The sequence below is a fragment of the Leopardus geoffroyi genome, chromosome D2 (assembly GCF_018350155.1).
Source record: "Leopardus geoffroyi isolate Oge1 chromosome D2, O.geoffroyi_Oge1_pat1.0, whole genome shotgun sequence".
Taxonomy (NCBI): Eukaryota; Metazoa; Chordata; class Mammalia; order Carnivora; family Felidae; genus Leopardus; species Leopardus geoffroyi.
In genome coordinates, this window is record NC_059334.1 from 35,028,715 (window position 1) to 35,045,352 (window position 16,638).

General features: G+C 44.1%; 1 protein-coding gene across 2 annotated transcripts in view; it reads left to right on the forward strand.

The window, feature by feature from the left end:
- VCL (vinculin) overlaps positions 1–16,635 on the forward strand; it is a 110,446-nt gene extending 93,811 nt beyond the window's left edge. The window contains exons 14-22 of one of the 2 annotated variants that reach the window (XM_045439664.1): positions 115–264; positions 1,977–2,085; positions 3,210–3,512; positions 4,739–4,863; positions 6,166–6,351; positions 9,393–9,596; positions 11,615–11,818; positions 12,189–12,293; positions 14,523–16,635. In XM_045439664.1, the coding sequence (XP_045295620.1) occupies positions 115–264; positions 1,977–2,085; positions 3,210–3,512; positions 4,739–4,863; positions 6,166–6,351; positions 9,393–9,596; positions 11,615–11,818; positions 12,189–12,293; positions 14,523–14,669 (1,533 nt within the window). In that variant the 3' untranslated portion in view covers positions 14,670–16,635. The remainder of the gene's footprint in view (positions 1–114; positions 265–1,976; positions 2,086–3,209; positions 3,513–4,738; positions 4,864–6,165; positions 6,352–9,392; positions 9,597–11,614; positions 11,819–12,188; positions 12,294–14,522) is intronic. The other variant, XM_045439665.1, reaches the window with a different exon arrangement.
- The last annotated feature ends 3 nt before the right edge of the window (positions 16,636–16,638 follow it).

Genomic DNA, 16,638 nt, shown 5'->3' on the forward strand with positions numbered 1-16,638 from the left:
GTGAAGTCTTTGCTTGAGTGGTTGCTGCCTCTGCTTAAAGTGAGAATTTTTCTTAGGCTTCCTGACCCATTTGATTGAAATAAAGTTTCCTAATGTTTTTGTTTTTTTCTCAAGGTATTTGATGAGAGGGCGGCGAACTTTGAGCACCATTCGGGAAGGCTTGGTGCCACAGCGGAGAAGGCGGCTGCTGTTGGAACTGCTAATAAATCCACAGTGGAAGGCATTCAGGCATCAGTAAAGACAGCTCGAGAACTCACACCCCAGGTTAAATTATGCTTGCTTTTTATTGTTTCAATATTCACCCTACAGTGTTCAGTAAAGGTCAATTACAGAAGAGTTTCTATACATTTTTGAACACTTATTGTAAATTGTCGTGAAAGAAACACACTCATAGTCTCAAAATCATTTTTATATTGTTGTAGTTTTCTGTAATGATCATAGATTACTTCTGAAAGTAGAAAACTAGTAAAGTGACCCCTCACCCACACTCATAATTAGGGAAATATTTGGATAATCTTCAGAGGTTAGTCTTTGAATTTTAGAGCTTTTGCCTTTCCCCGCATCTCTTTGAGGATATTTTTTAAAAATTCGGTTGTGTTCATAACTTGTTTTCTTTTTCTACTTCATTATATAACCAAGTTATAGCCAGTATGCTGTGAATAATATAGTAATCAAATTATAGGAAACTCATCTTTTTAAAATTGATTTATTCAGCAGATATTTATTGTGTACCTGTAGTATATTAGGAACCGTGCTAGGCTTTACATGTCTGTGATACTGGCTTTGGTGGGAACATGCAGGGAGAGATTTAAAAAAAAAAAAGCACACCTTTATATTGTTTATCTTTTGCCCACATGGCATGTTAACAAGTTAGATTCTCTTGAAAAATCATACATGTCCAACTTCTAAAAAACACTTCCATAAAATATGAACATGAGTAACTTTCTTTAAAAAATTCCATAAAACATGGAACATAAAACAGGATTTCTGCATAAAAGTGAGATTCCTAAAAAAGAGAAACAGAAAACTAAAGATACCAATGATGGAAAGAGTAAGGATTTTGGAGACAGATCTGGACTTGAATCCTCTGTGACCTTGAGTTTCCTCATCTGTAAAATGGGGAGAATTCCTTCCTAGTGGATCATTTGGAGGATTAAAAGGATATGTGTACAGCCTGTAACTAACCAAATACTCAGGAAATGTTAGTTCCTTCCCCAACTGCTATACCTGATTAGCTGGGAGCTCTTGAGCAAGTCATTTACATTTTGCATCTGTAAAGTGGAGAAATTACCTGACCTGTCTCATAGGGTTGTTGTGAGGATTCAGTAAGTTAATAGATGTGAAAGTACTTCATTAACTGTATATAGTTAATTTTTTAACGTTTTTTTTAAATTTATTTTTGAGACAGAGAGAGACAGAGCATGAACGGGGGAGGGTCAGAGAGAGGGAGACACAGAATCTGAAACAGGCTCCAGGCTCTGAGCTGTCAGCACAGAGCCTGACGCGGGGCTCGAACTCAACGGGCCTCGAGATCATGACCTGAGCCAAAGTCGGCTGCTTAACTGACTGAGCCACCCAGGCGCCCCTATAGTTACTTTTTTAAAAATAAATATTCATAATCAGTTTTAAGTAATTTTTAGTATCTTTGTTGGTGATGATTTTTAAGGTGGAAGAGTCTTCCCAAGGGCTTAAACATAGGTCAGTTTGGTGTATGTTTGGAAGTACCAAGTGAATGCCATTTACTTTGTCATTTTATTACCTTCCCCACATCAGGCTGTGACTGTAAAATCTTCTGCAGGGGCCCATTTGGGTGAGATGTTTATGAGACCAAATCTAATGTGTTCAGCCTGAAAAGAGACTTACCCATTTTTGGCTTTCTAGCGCCATCTGTAGGTAGAGAGGGGAAAGCTTTGCTGAAAGTTTGTATTCCAGCGGGAGGGTGCCCTGAGGTTTAAAGGTTGTTTTGTCATTGGCAGGTCGTCTCAGCTGCTCGCATCTTACTTAGAAATCCTGGAAATCAAGCTGCTTATGAACATTTTGAGACCATGAAGAACCAGTGGATTGATAATGTAGAAAAAATGACAGGTAGAGCTGTGTGCAGAGTTCTTACTGTCTAATCCTTGAGGAATGAGTTCTGAGAAACTCGAGTAGGACTGGTTATATGACTTAGCTGTAATTGGATGAAGGGACGGTCATGTGCCCGACAGTGTACTTGGCCCTGATTAAGGCTGCTGAGCAGCGGCGGCTTCTCATTCAAGCCTTGCAATTTTGTTTGAAGAGAGGCTCTTTGAGTCTCTTTTATTTTAATGCTGCCCTCCCTGTGTGATGTTTATTGTTACAGCTCCTATCTTCTCTTTGAATAGTGCCTTTGCTCAGTCTGAACCAGAGTTTGGTTTCAGAGGCTGGGAGGCAGTGTTTGTGGATACAGTAAGTGTCCCTGTCATTTTCAGTGGGTTCACATTTCAAGGAACCACAATAGCTACCATTTAATTCAACTTGTCTCAGAGTTTCCTCCAACTTATCAAGTACGTAGTTTTAAAAAAAGGAGAAACCAACCGCCAACAAACCTGTGTCTGTGCAATTGAAGTGGCACCTCTGAATCTTCATTCTCTGTGGAGGGAGGGATGGGAGAGGAGGGAAGAAATGAGGAAGGCAGGCTCTTCGGCTTCCCTGCAGAACTTGCTGGGACAGGGTCCGTAGCAGCCAGAGATGAAAGTGGAGCTCCTGAGGTATCGTAAGAGAGGCAACGGAAACAAGAAACAGGTGGTTAGGGTTATTAGACTCCTCTGAGTGGCTCATCTTGGGCACTACAAGCTGCCAACAAGCAACAGATGGCTGGGGAGTGAGGCAGAAAGGGAGAAAATGTTATTAACACAACGTGGAGATGCGGTAAAGGCTTGAGACGCAATCCTTGTTTCCTCCTGATGTCGTTGCAATTCTGGTTGTCTGTTGTAGCCACAGGAAGGCCAGTGACCACGGTGGTACGAATGCTATGACTCTATATGGCCCTCCTGGTCTCCATCTTCACTTTTTTTTTTTGAACTAAGGTATTCACCTGGAAGCTTCTGATTGTAGAGGAAGGGCTTAGAGCTGAAGGAGAGAATTCTGGGTGTTAGACTTTCATGTGAGAAACTTGAGTGGACAACAGGGTTTTTGAGTCTCTCTTCTTCTAAAATAGAAACTAAATTACATTCCTTTTCTCCTGACAGGGCTGGTGGACGAAGCTATTGATACCAAATCTCTGTTGGATGCTTCTGAAGAAGCAATTAAAAAAGACCTGGACAAGTGTAAAGTGGCCATGGCCAATATTCAGCCACAGATGTTGGTCGCTGGGGCAACCAGCATTGCTCGCCGGGCCAACCGTATCCTGCTGGTGGCTAAGAGGGAGGTGGAGAACTCTGAGGATCCCAAGTTCCGTGAGGCTGTGAAAGCCGCCTCTGATGAATTGAGCAAAACCATCTCTCCAATGGTGATGGATGCAAAGGCTGTGGCCGGAAACATTTCTGACCCTGGTAAGCAATTCATGGTGTGGTTCACCTCACTTGAGAGGTTAACTCAGGAAGCCGACAGAGTGGTAAGACGATATGCACCCACCCGCAACCACCGCATACAATATCTGGGAGCCGAAACTGCAGATACTTAGTTTGAGAGTGCTAGATTAGTCTTTTCATGTCCAAAAAAAAAATATTGCACAGACTAATTTCTGCCATATTGCAGGTTTGTTGCAAGTTAGTTTCTCTGGACCAACTTTTCTGTGCTTGTCTGATTAGATACCTCCTGGTCCTGTTTACTTGTTATTTTGGAAATTACCCAAAAGATGCATGATAACCAATGTATAACTTCTTTTCTGCTTTTCTTAAAATGCTTTTACTCTGTTAAACATTTTCTGTTTCTGTCAAATTGGGAGGGCTTAAGTTGACATGTAGATCTCCTAGGTGAGTGTCCTCATCCTCTACCAAAGAGTCTGGACTTTCTTTAGCTGAACTTTGAGCATGTTTTCAGTATTACTGAAGATGTTACCACTCCTTTGGTTAGAAACATCTGAATTCCTTCCTGTTCTGAGCATCCAGTGTGTCTAGCCTCGTCTGTGAGTAGAATGCAGTCAGTGTAAGGGAGTGGGTAGGAAGAGCTGCCCTATTCATCCCTAGCCCAGGCAGGATCTTTCTGGTATCTTGAACCCACCATCACTAAGGACACGCTCAGGTTCCTAATTGGAGTTTCTAGTAGTTTGAGGAGAATTCTTGAATTCCCGGTGACTGGACACTGTAGCAGCAGCAGCTCAACAGAGAGGGTTAATACACTTAATGCCAAGGTGAGCAAAGGAGTAGTGAGAAAGATGAGACGGACTCCAGGGAATGTATGCCCAATCTGAAACTGACATCTCCCCTGTTCTGAGTTAGGCAGGCGTATCTCTTGACTGGTTCATCATAAAAGAGGTGATGAGCACCACCTGAGCCCAAAGTGATCACGCCCAGGAGTGTCTTGAGTACTTGTTAATTGTACAGGCAAGAAGGCACCCTGCACCACTGGGAATAGCTGGCTGTGACCCTTCTGACTCTTTGTATGCCTTGCGGCTTCTGCCCTGCCCTTACCTCCTTTCCCCTTCAATCACTGCCTGTGATGCTTCCTGGCAGCTTCACATCCAGCTTTTGTTAATAGAAACCAGTTCTTCTGCTGGACAGACAGTGCTCCAGGGCGCTGACCTGCCCAGCTGAAAGTGAGGGCTTCTTATGTTTAGGCCTGCAAAAGAGCTTCCTGGACTCAGGATATCGGATCCTGGGAGCTGTGGCCAAGGTCAGAGAAGCCTTCCAACCTCAGGAGCCTGACTTCCCGCCTCCTCCGCCAGACCTTGAACAGCTCCGTGTAAGTAAATTCAGAGTGATGGGGAGAATTGAGCAGAGGGTGTTGGGACTCTAACAAGGGGGAGGTTGGCTGTGTTCTGGAGCCTCAGTTACCAGAGGTCTTTGTTTAACTTCTGCTTAAAGCCTAGTTGGATGCACAAGTTGACTTTCATCTTTCATTCTGAAATTAGTGGAGTCCTAACCCCATGGTTCTGCATGGGGCGTGCTGGATAGGTGGGGGTCCGTGGGGTTGGCCTGCTGTGTTGGGAACTGATTGGAGCAGAGGAACTGGCTTTGGTAAGTGTGCATGTGATGAGTGATGAGGTAGTAGTAAGTTAATGAAGAGTGGGAAAATAATCTTGCGGTGAGATTTTTTTGTGTTCCCAGTTGACAATGGCAAACTGAAGTGGGTACACTCTTGTGTGCATTCTTTGTTCCTTTACTTGACTTTTTTTTTTAATAACAAAGTAATACAGTCTCTTTGTTTTCAAGTTTATTTTTCCCCCAACTATCATGTAAACTCTTTTGATGCACCCCGAAGTACTATAAATTTATTCTTCCATAAATCAGTGGTTTAGAAGGAGGCTTAGCTGGGCAATAGCTTATAGATACAAATCCTAGAATAGGAAATAGTGATTATTCTAACCAAGTATTAGAAATAGCTGGACTTTGGGAATAGTTTATCAAGGCAATACTTTGATTTACTCTCCTTGACTTACTTTGCCATGTTTAATGTCGATAAAAGATGTAAATTTCTAAGTTGTTTGAGGATACAACTGGGTCATTTTGCCCAAACTAAGACACAGTGCTTCCCTAGCCTCCAATGCTTCAGCCTCATTTGATTCTTTATAGCTGGACTGTTGGTGGGTTGTTAGGGCCAGGGTGGGTGGGGGCTATTTTGCCAAATGGCTTTTTATGGGATCATCAGATTTTTGACATGCAGAATCAAGATCTTCGAGGCTTGTCTAGCTACCCCTTATTGACAGAGGAGGAACCTGAGGCCCAGGGGAGAAATTACTTGCCTGTGCAGCTTCCCTTCAACATAGGGCCACAAATTAGATCTTTGGGAATCCTTGGTCCAGTAGTGCGTGCGTGCCTCCCTGGAATATGTCCAAAACTGTAGCTGCTGGCTTTTTGTGGAGAACAAGGAAGAAAATATGCATCTGTTGAGATTGAAGCAGGTGGTCCTTGCGCTCAGTGTGGGTGGTCTTATATGGAATGAATGTGGGTGGCTTTTCTGGGGATGCTTTTTAGAGGAAAGGAAAGAATTCTAGAGGGGAGTAGTTCCTAGGGTTTTACTTACAACCCAGTAATTCTTTCTTAGCTGACAGATGAGCTTGCTCCTCCCAAACCACCGCTGCCTGAGGGTGAGGTCCCTCCACCCAGGCCCCCACCACCAGAGGAGAAGGATGAAGAGTTCCCTGAGCAGAAAGCCGGGGAGGTGATTAACCAGCCAATGATGATGGCTGCCAGGCAGCTCCATGATGAAGCTCGCAAGTGGTCCAGCAAGGTAAGTAATGAAGCTTTTCTTGTGGAAAAAGGATGAAGAACTGTTCACACAGCCCAGGAAGAAGAGTCTGTTTGGAAAGTTACCCTCTGTCTGCTTTGGTTCCTGTTGTTGTCAATAGCATGTTCCTCTTCTTACTTGTGGTTTAGTAAGATGCTTCTGGCGCCTGATGGCTTCTCCTTCTATTGTCATCTAGGCTGCCTGTGATTTAAGAGGAGGGTTCCTGTCCTCTGTCCATGCAAGGGTCAGCTGCTGTGACCCTGGACATTTGGGGTCTTTGAGAAACTGCTTCTCTTTCTTAAGATTGCTGAATGTTTTTAGATGCTTTCTTGCTAATTATCAGCACTCCAAACATGAAATAGTCTTCTGTGGGCTCTGCTAGAGCTAGGTGAAGTGTTTGCATTTTCCTTCTGTTTTTCATAAAGGCAGTTAGATTGGTGTCTTAAAAGCCATGTGCTTTGTCCTTTCCTTAGAATCATCTTACCCCTTGGTTCAAGACAGCTCCAGGCTAACTCCACCTCGACAAATCTGAAAGTGTAACTATTAGTGTGGTTGGTGAAAATTTAGATGCTGGCAGCAGTCATGCCCTGGGAATAACTTTTGCCTATTTTCCCCTAAACAATGGAAAGTGAGTGGAAGCTTTTCTAGATATGAGCTAAATGTTATTGCTAACCTTGCAATGAAATATAGTTCTAAACTGTTCGTGATATGACCCTTTCTTCTAGATCTTTATTCCCACCATTTATTTGCCTTTTTACACCCTCAACTGTCTCAAGCTCTTGTATTAAATGTAGTTCCCCAGGGACCTTCTGCACGCAGCTGATCTTGGGTTTTTCCAGCCTGGGAAATTGACCTTGGGTTTTTAATTCTGTATTTTTCTGTGCTGTTAGCTGTGAGCCTAGGTTCTAAGAAGGAATGAATAGTGTGACCTTGCTGGTGTTGGGCCTGACCATGGAATTATTTATAATTGTATCTTTCTAACTAGGGCATGCACACCTCCAGGACCTTAGCAGAGTCCCACTGCATGTGGAGAGTGGGATGGAGGTGACGATGAAGGTTGGTTTTACTTAAAGATTTTAAAGGAAATTTAAGCTTTATTACAGTAAACCCAGATATACTGTGCAGCAGGACACAAAACATACATGAATTATAAACAAACAAGGGGCAGAGAGCATCAGCCTACATATTTTTACGACTCTGCCATTTGTGGCCAGAAGTCTGTAGGTCTGACTATCCCTGGAGATTTGGAACATTAGGAGATTGCCGACTTTGAGCTGTGTGAAGTCAGGAGCTATTTGAACTGTGTGTATCTGGGGGATGGGTGTGTTATGTGTTTGTGTATCTGTCAGTCTGTTTTTGTACATTTCGAGACTCTGAACCCCAGTAGCAGTGAGCTGGCTTCTCTTCTAAGGAATGGGGATGAGTCCTACTTGAGACAGAGTTTAGGGAAAGAGTTTAGGATGTACCTGAACCCCTTGTTTTCCCTGAATTCTCCAACTCTGTCATCAACGTTTGGAGACACGTTTCCTGTACAGGATAAGAATTTTAGGAGTGATAGCAACCTCAGTTAAACTTCCATGTAAACTCTTACTTCCTCTTGGTTAGCGATTTTTTTTTTTTTAAGTAGGCCCCATGACCAGTGTGGAGTCCAATGGAGCTTGAACTCATGACCCTGAGATCAAGACCTAAGCTGAGGTCAAGAGTCGGACACTTAACTGACTGAGCCACTCAGGTGCCCCACTGATGTTTGATATAAAAAAAAACCCGTGTTCAGGAGAACCTGGCTGGCTCAGTTGGTAGAGCATGTGACTCTGTATCTTGGGGTTGTGATTTCGAGCCCCACAACATTCTTAAAAACAAAACAAAACAAAAAAAACCTGTGTTCACCATTCTTCATATACATGGTTTGGCTTCCTTGAGGCAGTTCCTTTTGTTTTCTTTCCCCTCAACCTATTTCAGCATCTGATCACACTGCTTCTTGCCCTGGCCTTTCAGAATCCCCATCCCTGTTATTAAATTTATTCTTTCCCCTCATGGGTCCTGTTCTCTCGCGGGCCCACATTTGGGCTTCTCTGAACCCAGCCTTGGTCAGTTGCCACGTTCATGTGTTATCTGTGAAGTATGTAAATTAAGTTTGGGATGAGAACCCTAGTTTGCAACAGGAGAGATTTAGTTTGTACCCAAGGAACAGCTTTCTGAGTCAGTACTAGCAAGGGATGCAATATGAGATTGTAGAAGTGTTGGCCCTGAAGATCTTGGGGGGGGGGGGAGAGAGAGAGAGAGAGAGAGAGAGAGAGGTGGTCTGAAGTGTGGGTTTTCCCTAAGATGGGAAGCTGGATGGGGCATCTTCTGGAGACTTCTTTCAGCTGGGTGGTTGTAGGGTATTTGATAAGTCCTCTTCAATCACCATTGTGTTTGGTTTTTTTGCCTCTTTCCTGGTTTCATTATCAGTTGCCTCTGATGTATCATTTTAAACTCTGGGACTTTTTAATTCCTGAAGGAAATAATGATCTGTGTCTGGTTACTGCAGAGCTGACCCAACTCACTTCCTGTGCCCAGGAAGATATAGAATAGTGTCCTTATGAGCCAGCAGGGAGTACTCACTTTCTTCTGTTCAAAGCAAGTTGTGTGGCTGAATTTACTTTTTCCCTCTGGATTCCTTTTAAAGGTAATCAGCTACTATTGTTTGGTTGTTTGGCTCCTCAAAACTATTCTGAGAATTACTCTTGGCAGGTTTACCTTTGGTGGTGAGTGTATGTAAAAGGAATTGCACTTGCTTCCTTGGTATGACTTTTTCTCTGGAAACCCTTCACCACTGGAGTGAGGCTCTTTCTTTTACTATGAACAGGGCAGCTGGGATTGGTGCTGGAGGCTGAGAATTCCCTTTCTGTGAGTTTGGTTCATCTGGCTTCTGGAGAGTCTGCCGTTTTCTTTCCCATCCTAGGCAAGCTTTGGTTACTAAACCAGCTGATGCTCAGCTTCCCCAGTCCTACTGCTCTTACTAACACTGTCCCTGTTTCTCATCCTTCCTGCCATCGACAAAGCGGGGTAACCCAGCCGCTGAGGTGGGTATCGGTGTTGTAGCTGAGGCAGATGCGGCTGATGCTGTTGGGTTCCCTGTCCCCCCTGACATGGAAGACGATTACGAACCTGAGCTGCTGTTAATGCCATCCAGTCAGCCGGTCAACCAGCCCATTCTGGCCGCGGCTCAGTCATTGCATCGGGAAGCTACCAAGTGGTCTAGTAAGGTACTGATTAGCACCCCCGGTTGGGGCTGCTCCATATGCATCCGGCCATGTGCAGCCTTGACACATTGCATCACTCATGATCTGTGCGAGTCCTGTGAGTCTGAGCAGGGCGGGCATCTGTCTGTCTGCACCTTGTTGTTAGGACTGGCTTCACAAGTTTGATAGGTCTGCTAATGCCAGATTAATTGGATTGCATTTATGTTTGGGGGTAGAGATGGGGTCACTTTTTGAAAGGATTTCTTTTCTTACCTCGGGGCCACAATTGGAACCTTAAAGCCCTTGGGAAGCCGTGGATATGTCTCTCCATGACTTGCAGGTCTGGAACCATTGTAGACCATTAAGAGGTCACCTGGCCTGACCATTGAGCTTTGCCTGCCACCCCCTTCTCTGCTGACCTCTCACTGATGGCTCAGGCAGAGTTGATCAGGGTGAGAAGCAGCTTTATACGGCAGGGTCTCTGGGGCGGACTGCTTGTGGCCCTGCACTTGGCTGCCTGGCAGATGCTGGCTTCAATGGGAACCCACAGAGAAGGGGGCTTTCTTGTCCAGGTATTTCAGTGGGAGGGGCTGGGAGTGGGGAACAGTGGGCGCTTCAAGGCTGTAGGACAGGCAGCCACAGAGCTTTGACCTTGGGACTGAACCAACACTAGTTTGGGGAGTAGGGAAGAGGGTGATTATTCTTTTTTCCTTTTGAAGGTAGCATGTTGCAAGAAGAAAGGGTTTGAAGACTGATGGGTAATAACTAACCCTGGCACTACACTGTCTTCTAATCAAGGTCATAAAATCCTGGAATGATACCAGGTCTACACTGGAAGAGATGGGCCCAGACAGCCTTGTCTAACATGCCCCTATTCTCCTGACTACTTCCCATACCTGCATTCTCTCTGGCCTCAATTACTGCCTGAGATGTTCCACGCCTCCCCCCATAGTGATCGGCCACTTCGTGATGCCTGTGGGGGTGTCTCACACGGTGCCCTGCAGTGGCATGGTTTGTGTATGCTTCACTGCCTTGTATAGAAATTGAAAAGCATGAGGGGAAAAATGAGTAGGGCCTGACCTTTTAGGTAGTTTTGAACATTGCAGTTGTTATTTTTGGTTTTTATCAGTCAAAAGAGAAACCTTTTGAAGGCATAAATTATTTGTACATTTCTTTATTGTGACCCATGGGGTTTTAATGAACCCAGATGCCAAATCTCAGATAAACTGCTATTTGTTGGAGTGGGGGTTCCATTTATAGCTTTGACTCATGATTTTTATTTTTCTGGTGCCTCTGCGGCATCCTCTTAGCTGAAGGTTTCTTTAATTGAAGCCACTTAGCTGAGGGGACAGAAAAATTGATTCTTGGCCTTTTAAAAAGTGATAAATTAAAATACCGTGTTCCTTTAGGCTGACAGGACAAATAAGAGGCAGTAGAGGGAGGGCAGGAGCAGTCTAGGTGAGAAAATACATCTTGTCTCACCAATGCTGATAACAGTTACTTGGTTTAAATTCCAGTTCAGCAGCAATGGTCCTTGGCTGCTATTTGTAACAAGGGTTAGGATGAAGAGGAGGATTTCAGCATCTGGAAAGGCTCCTCTGTATTTTTCCCCTCAGGCCAGCTTACTGCTTTCCCCCTATAGAAAGGAAACTGCCTGTTTAACCAACTTCTTGACCTCATCCTCATTTTTATTGCCATGATTAACTTGGAAATGCTGAAGTGCTGTGTTCAGTGCTATGCCAGGGATGCACATGTTGCCCTTCCAGACTAATATTTTACCTGGTCTTCCTTTTTTTCAGTTGGATAATCTCTTTCCCTCTCTGTCTCTCTCATTCAGTCCTGGGGAGTGCCTTGGATCACTCTTCTCTCTGTTCTCCTGTGCCATCCATGTCACTCAAGAGTAGTCCTTTTATCTTCTTCCCACCCTTCCAGAGGGCCACTGGAGCAGCAGGCTCCCTCCTTTCTTCTCTGTGCTTCTCCTTCCTTCCCTAACTTGGCCAGAGTTGGGGCTGAGCTCACATTATGTCTTTGCTTCTCTCTAGGGCAATGACATCATTGCAGCAGCCAAGCGCATGGCTCTGCTGATGGCTGAGATGTCTCGGCTGGTAAGAGGGGGCAGTGGTACCAAGCGGGCACTGATTCAGTGTGCCAAGGACATTGCCAAGGCCTCAGATGAGGTAACGCGGTTGGCCAAGGAGGTTGCCAAGCAGTGCACAGATAAGCGGATCAGAACCAACCTCTTGCAGGTATTCAAGAAAAGTGTGCGTGTGTGTCAGAGTGGGGAGGATGGGAGGGAGAAAGCAAGAGAGAGAAAACTGGATGAGCAAGGAGGAGGAGGAGCTTTCGGAGTGGAAAGAAATGGCAGAAAGGGAAATACATATATGTACACTTGGGAAAGGCAGAGTCAGGAAAATTTATTCCCTGATCAAATGAAAAAATGTTAATGCTTCCTTTCTGAACAAAGGGACTATATTGGTCCTAGGGAGAAAGCAAGTGGAATCCTGCTGGTAATTTATTGAATGCCTTCTGTATTCCAGCCCCTAGGAATACAGAGGTGGATAAGTCTTGCCCTCAAGGAACTTGTGGGTAAGAAAACATACTAAATTTTCTTTATAGGTATGTGAGCGAATTCCAACCATAAGCACCCAGCTCAAGATCCTGTCCACCGTGAAGGCTACCATGCTGGGTCGGACCAACATCAGTGATGAAGAATCTGAGCAGGTATGTGTCTGCTGCTTCTGGTGTCGTGCCAGCAGCTTCTTTGCCAATTATAGCAACTTAATTCAGCTTTGGGTAAGTTTTACCCATGATTTGAGTATTCAGTATGTGGAATGGAGTCTCTCCAAGGGCATCTGGTTGGAGAGATGCATCAAAAACTTCGAAGGGGAAGTAAAAGTCTTAGCAACTTTGGTCACTTTACAGATGGGAAGTTGAGGCCTAGGGTTAAGCATTGGTAGCAGTTGGGACTCTGCTCAGTTCTTTTTCTCCATGGAATAGGTTTGGCTATCTTGAGGCCTCTAGTCTGTTCACTCCTGCCCATTGTGACCTTTTTGACTGGAGAGAATTTCTCCTTCCTAGCTCACTGGGTGATAAGTACCCTGGGGAGGTTGAATAATGTAGGCTTTTCAGGGGCGTGTGATGAGGCTGAAATGACAGCTCAAAGGAGGTGCTTCTCTCGGTTTCTTTGACAGCAATTGAAATAAAGATGATGGGAAGAGGGTTCTCTTAAGCAATGGCAGCCACTTTTTGGAGTTTGTCCTTTCACTGCCTCCTAGAAATGTGGCCCACGACTATTCACAAAGTCTTCATCTGAGCACCTGTTTCTCTCCTTACCTCCTCTCTAGTAGGCCCTGCTGTAAGCCAGACTTCCAGTGTCGTCTTACAGTAGGTAGCACAGCTTTTGTTGAACTGCTCAGTCAGGCTCATCGTACATGGGCATGCATGTGGCACTCACTGTATTAGGCACTATGAAGGGGGTTTGAAAAAGTCAGACACAGTCCCTCTCCTTGGGGAACTCCGTCCTTGATCTCTGGGCCAGGATACAGAGAACCTACTCCCCTAGTGCCAGTGGTGCTTTCACTACCATATTTCAATCCAACAGCTCTCACCCTGGCCTTCCTTGTGCACCAGAGGAATTGGATCTTCTCCCCTAACTTCCATGTAATCTAGGCAGGGTTTGGGCACTGGGTTGTTTCCTGTCATGTGATCTCATCTGCCCCCAAGAAAAGGAAGTAGAGAAAACAGGGAAGGAAGAATAGGACTCATAATTTCAGACCATATCATTTAACCAAAAAAAACATATTCTGGGAATATCTACTATGTTCCACCTAATATCCCAAATAAAAAAGGTAGAAAGTGACAGGGTGGTAGAATGAAAAAAAACACAGGACTGCCAGGTCAGAAGTTTTGAGTCCTCATCCTGATTATTGTGTGTTTGGTTGGCAAATCTCTGAGCCTCTCTGGGCCTTGGCCTCTTTGTTGACAGGCATGAAAAGATCAGCTCACCAGGAATTTAAGCCCATAGTTCTGCCTCTCAGAGCCGATGAACCCTCAGAAATTGCATGCACAAATTTTATACACTCGAGCATTTTTCGGGGAAGAATCTTTAGACTTCATGAACTCCTCACAGGGTCTGTGGCTCAAAAATAGTTTTGTGGTTTTGTGTGTGTGTGTCTCAAATAACAATTAAGAAATAAATTACTGAGCTAATAGATTGTAAGTTCTCTGAGTTTCTATGTTGGAGTACTAGTGTTATCCCAGTCCTGTAAGTTTGTGTTTAGATTTACTGATTTGGATTTTCATCGATTTATATGACAATGGGTTTGTTCATTTGGTTTTTTCACTCCTTATTAGAATTATATATTTATGAAATATCTCTTGTGCCAGGCACTGTCCTGAGACATAGCAGCGAACAAAACTGAAAAATATCATGGCCCTTATGGAACTTAAATTTTAAATCAGGTAAAATATCAGATAAAATGAACAGCTTAGGTAAAACATACAGTTTATCAGTTAGTAATGATGGGTTCTGTGGAGAAAAATGAAGAATTGGAGGATGAAATGCTGTCAGTGGGAAGGTCTTTGTGATTTAAAGTAAAATGAGCAGGGAATGCCTTACCAAAGATCAGAGCAAAGATCTGGAGGTGAGGGGTGAGCCATGAGGGAAAAGCATTCCAGGTAGAGGGAACAGCAGGAGCATGAGGCAGGAGCTTGTTTGAAGACCAGGAAAAGAGTATGTGCTAGAATCTATCTGCTGGTATAGTACACAATCAGTGATGGCCTTTTTTGGGTTGTTTTTGGTGATTCCCCTACACCACCAGTGATATGACAAGTGGGGGGATGCCAGCTGCAGGCGGGGTAAACTGCAGTCCACTCCTAGCTTAAGCCAGTCTTGGAGGTTGGACTGCGTCAGGGACTGTGAGTAATGGAGAGTTCTTGCTTTCCTTGCAGGCCACCGAGATGCTGGTTCACAATGCCCAGAACCTCATGCAGTCAGTGAAGGAGACTGTTAGAGAAGCTGAAGCTGCTTCAATCAAAATTCGAACAGATGCTGGATTTACATTGCGCTGGGTTAGAAAGACTCCCTGGTACCAGTAGGCACTTGGTCAAACTTGGCTGGCACAGAAACCCCTACTAAACAGAATGAAATGATTGGAGTCCCAGAAGATGATGAAAATTGCTTAGGGGGTTAAAAGCCACATCCTGGCCTGACGTAACAGAAAGGAATGAGGCCTCTTCACTTTAGAAATCATTTATACTCTTGTCATGGACACTTTGAAATATGTCTCCGTATAAAGCCTGTATTCTCAAACACAGTTAATACTTGTGCACACTCTATCCCAATAGGAAGACTGGGTTTATAGCCCATGGACTTCACATAAGCTCAGAATCCAAGACTGAACACTAGCCAGACACCTGCTCTGCCCTCATTCCCTAGGGGACAGTTCCTTCTTTGCTTCATTCTCCTTGTTCCCCTACCCCCTTCTACCTGCTAGGCTCCCAAGACCCAGGGCCCAGACAGCTTAGTTAAGAAGGAAATCACTGTGCCTCCAAAATTTGTTTTGGGCTTTCTATATTACTCCTGACCCTGGCTGTGTACTATCTGGGTCCTTTTCAGAGTGAGCTTCGCTGCTACAAGGGAAGATGGCCTCTGGGGAGCCCCAGTAGGTGGAGCCTGGATTTACTTCTTGCCCTTCCCCAATTTAATCCTTCTAATTTCCCACAGTACAAAACCAAATTTCACTCTCAGGAGGAAATCACAGAATCACATGATTCTGTCTTTACCTTGCCCCTGAGCAGTGTCTGTGCTAGGGAAAATTCCTGTCCTATATCCGGCCTCGGCCTGTCAAGGTAGCCACCCCACAAACACACTGTGTGTCCTGGTGCTTTCTGCTACTGGAGGGGCAGAGTAACCGGGGCGTGGCCCTGCCCATCTTCCCAGCAGGGTCACTCCCAGGAGCTTCATGCTTTGTCACTGCCTGCAGAGGTCTGTGCTGAGGCCTTAGCATTCATTCGTATCTCTTGTTCTGAGCTGAAATGCTGCATTTAATTTTTAACCAAATCATGTCTCCTGTCCTGGCTTTTGTATTCTACCCTCACCCCCTTCCTAAACAAGATTTTAAAGATATGTGTTTGTTCATTGTAATTTTGAAAGAGCCTTTTTATCCTTTTGAAATTGTCCTAAGAATTGGTGCTTGCCTCCCAGGAATGTTTAAGAGAAAGGCAGTCCTGTCTGAAGGGCACTTCCTACCTAAGGGAGATTGGTACTTGCAGACTGGAATTCTGGCACTGTTGGGAATGAATCAATGAGAAATAGTCCTCAGTATGTTCCTACCTCCCGTAACCAAGACCCTGTATCCTCTCCTCCCTCCCAAGTATGAGTGTCCAAGAGAATAATGGGTATAATATTTAATTATCACCATAAATTTCCTATTAGCAAAGTGAGAGAAGAACTTTTCCTTTTTTGCACTTATCACTGCTGTCTAAGCATTGCCCAGCACATGAAATCTTATTTCTTCCCAAAGCCAGAACTGGATGAGTAAAGGAGTAAGAACCCTTGCCTGAATGTCCTTTCTTCTCACCTCCAATATATGTTAAATCTCAACATCGAATGTGTAAAACTTAAGTTGGTACTGTACACTCAGGCTTCCTCTATTTTCTTTTAACTGATGAATATTATTTTTAAGGCCCTCAGCATATTTGTAGTTGCTTACCTGATATAAATGCAATATTAATGCCTTTAAAGTATGAATCTATGCCAAAGATCACCTTTTGTTTTACGAAAGATTACTTAGAGGAAATAAGAAGAATTATGTTTGCTCTCCAAGTTCTTCCAGTGTTTTGAGACACTGGTTTACACTTTATGCCAATGTGCTTTTCTCTTAATATCAGCGCTCAAGACACAGTGAAGCAAGTTAAAAAAAAAAAAAAAAAATCCCTGAAGACTGATTAGAGACATCACCACTAAAAAACTACATTTATAAGCTAGGATTTGTTATATGCAAATATTTTCTGCCTCTTCTTTTGTTCTGTTTAAAACAATAAAGTGCATTTGTATAAATAATGA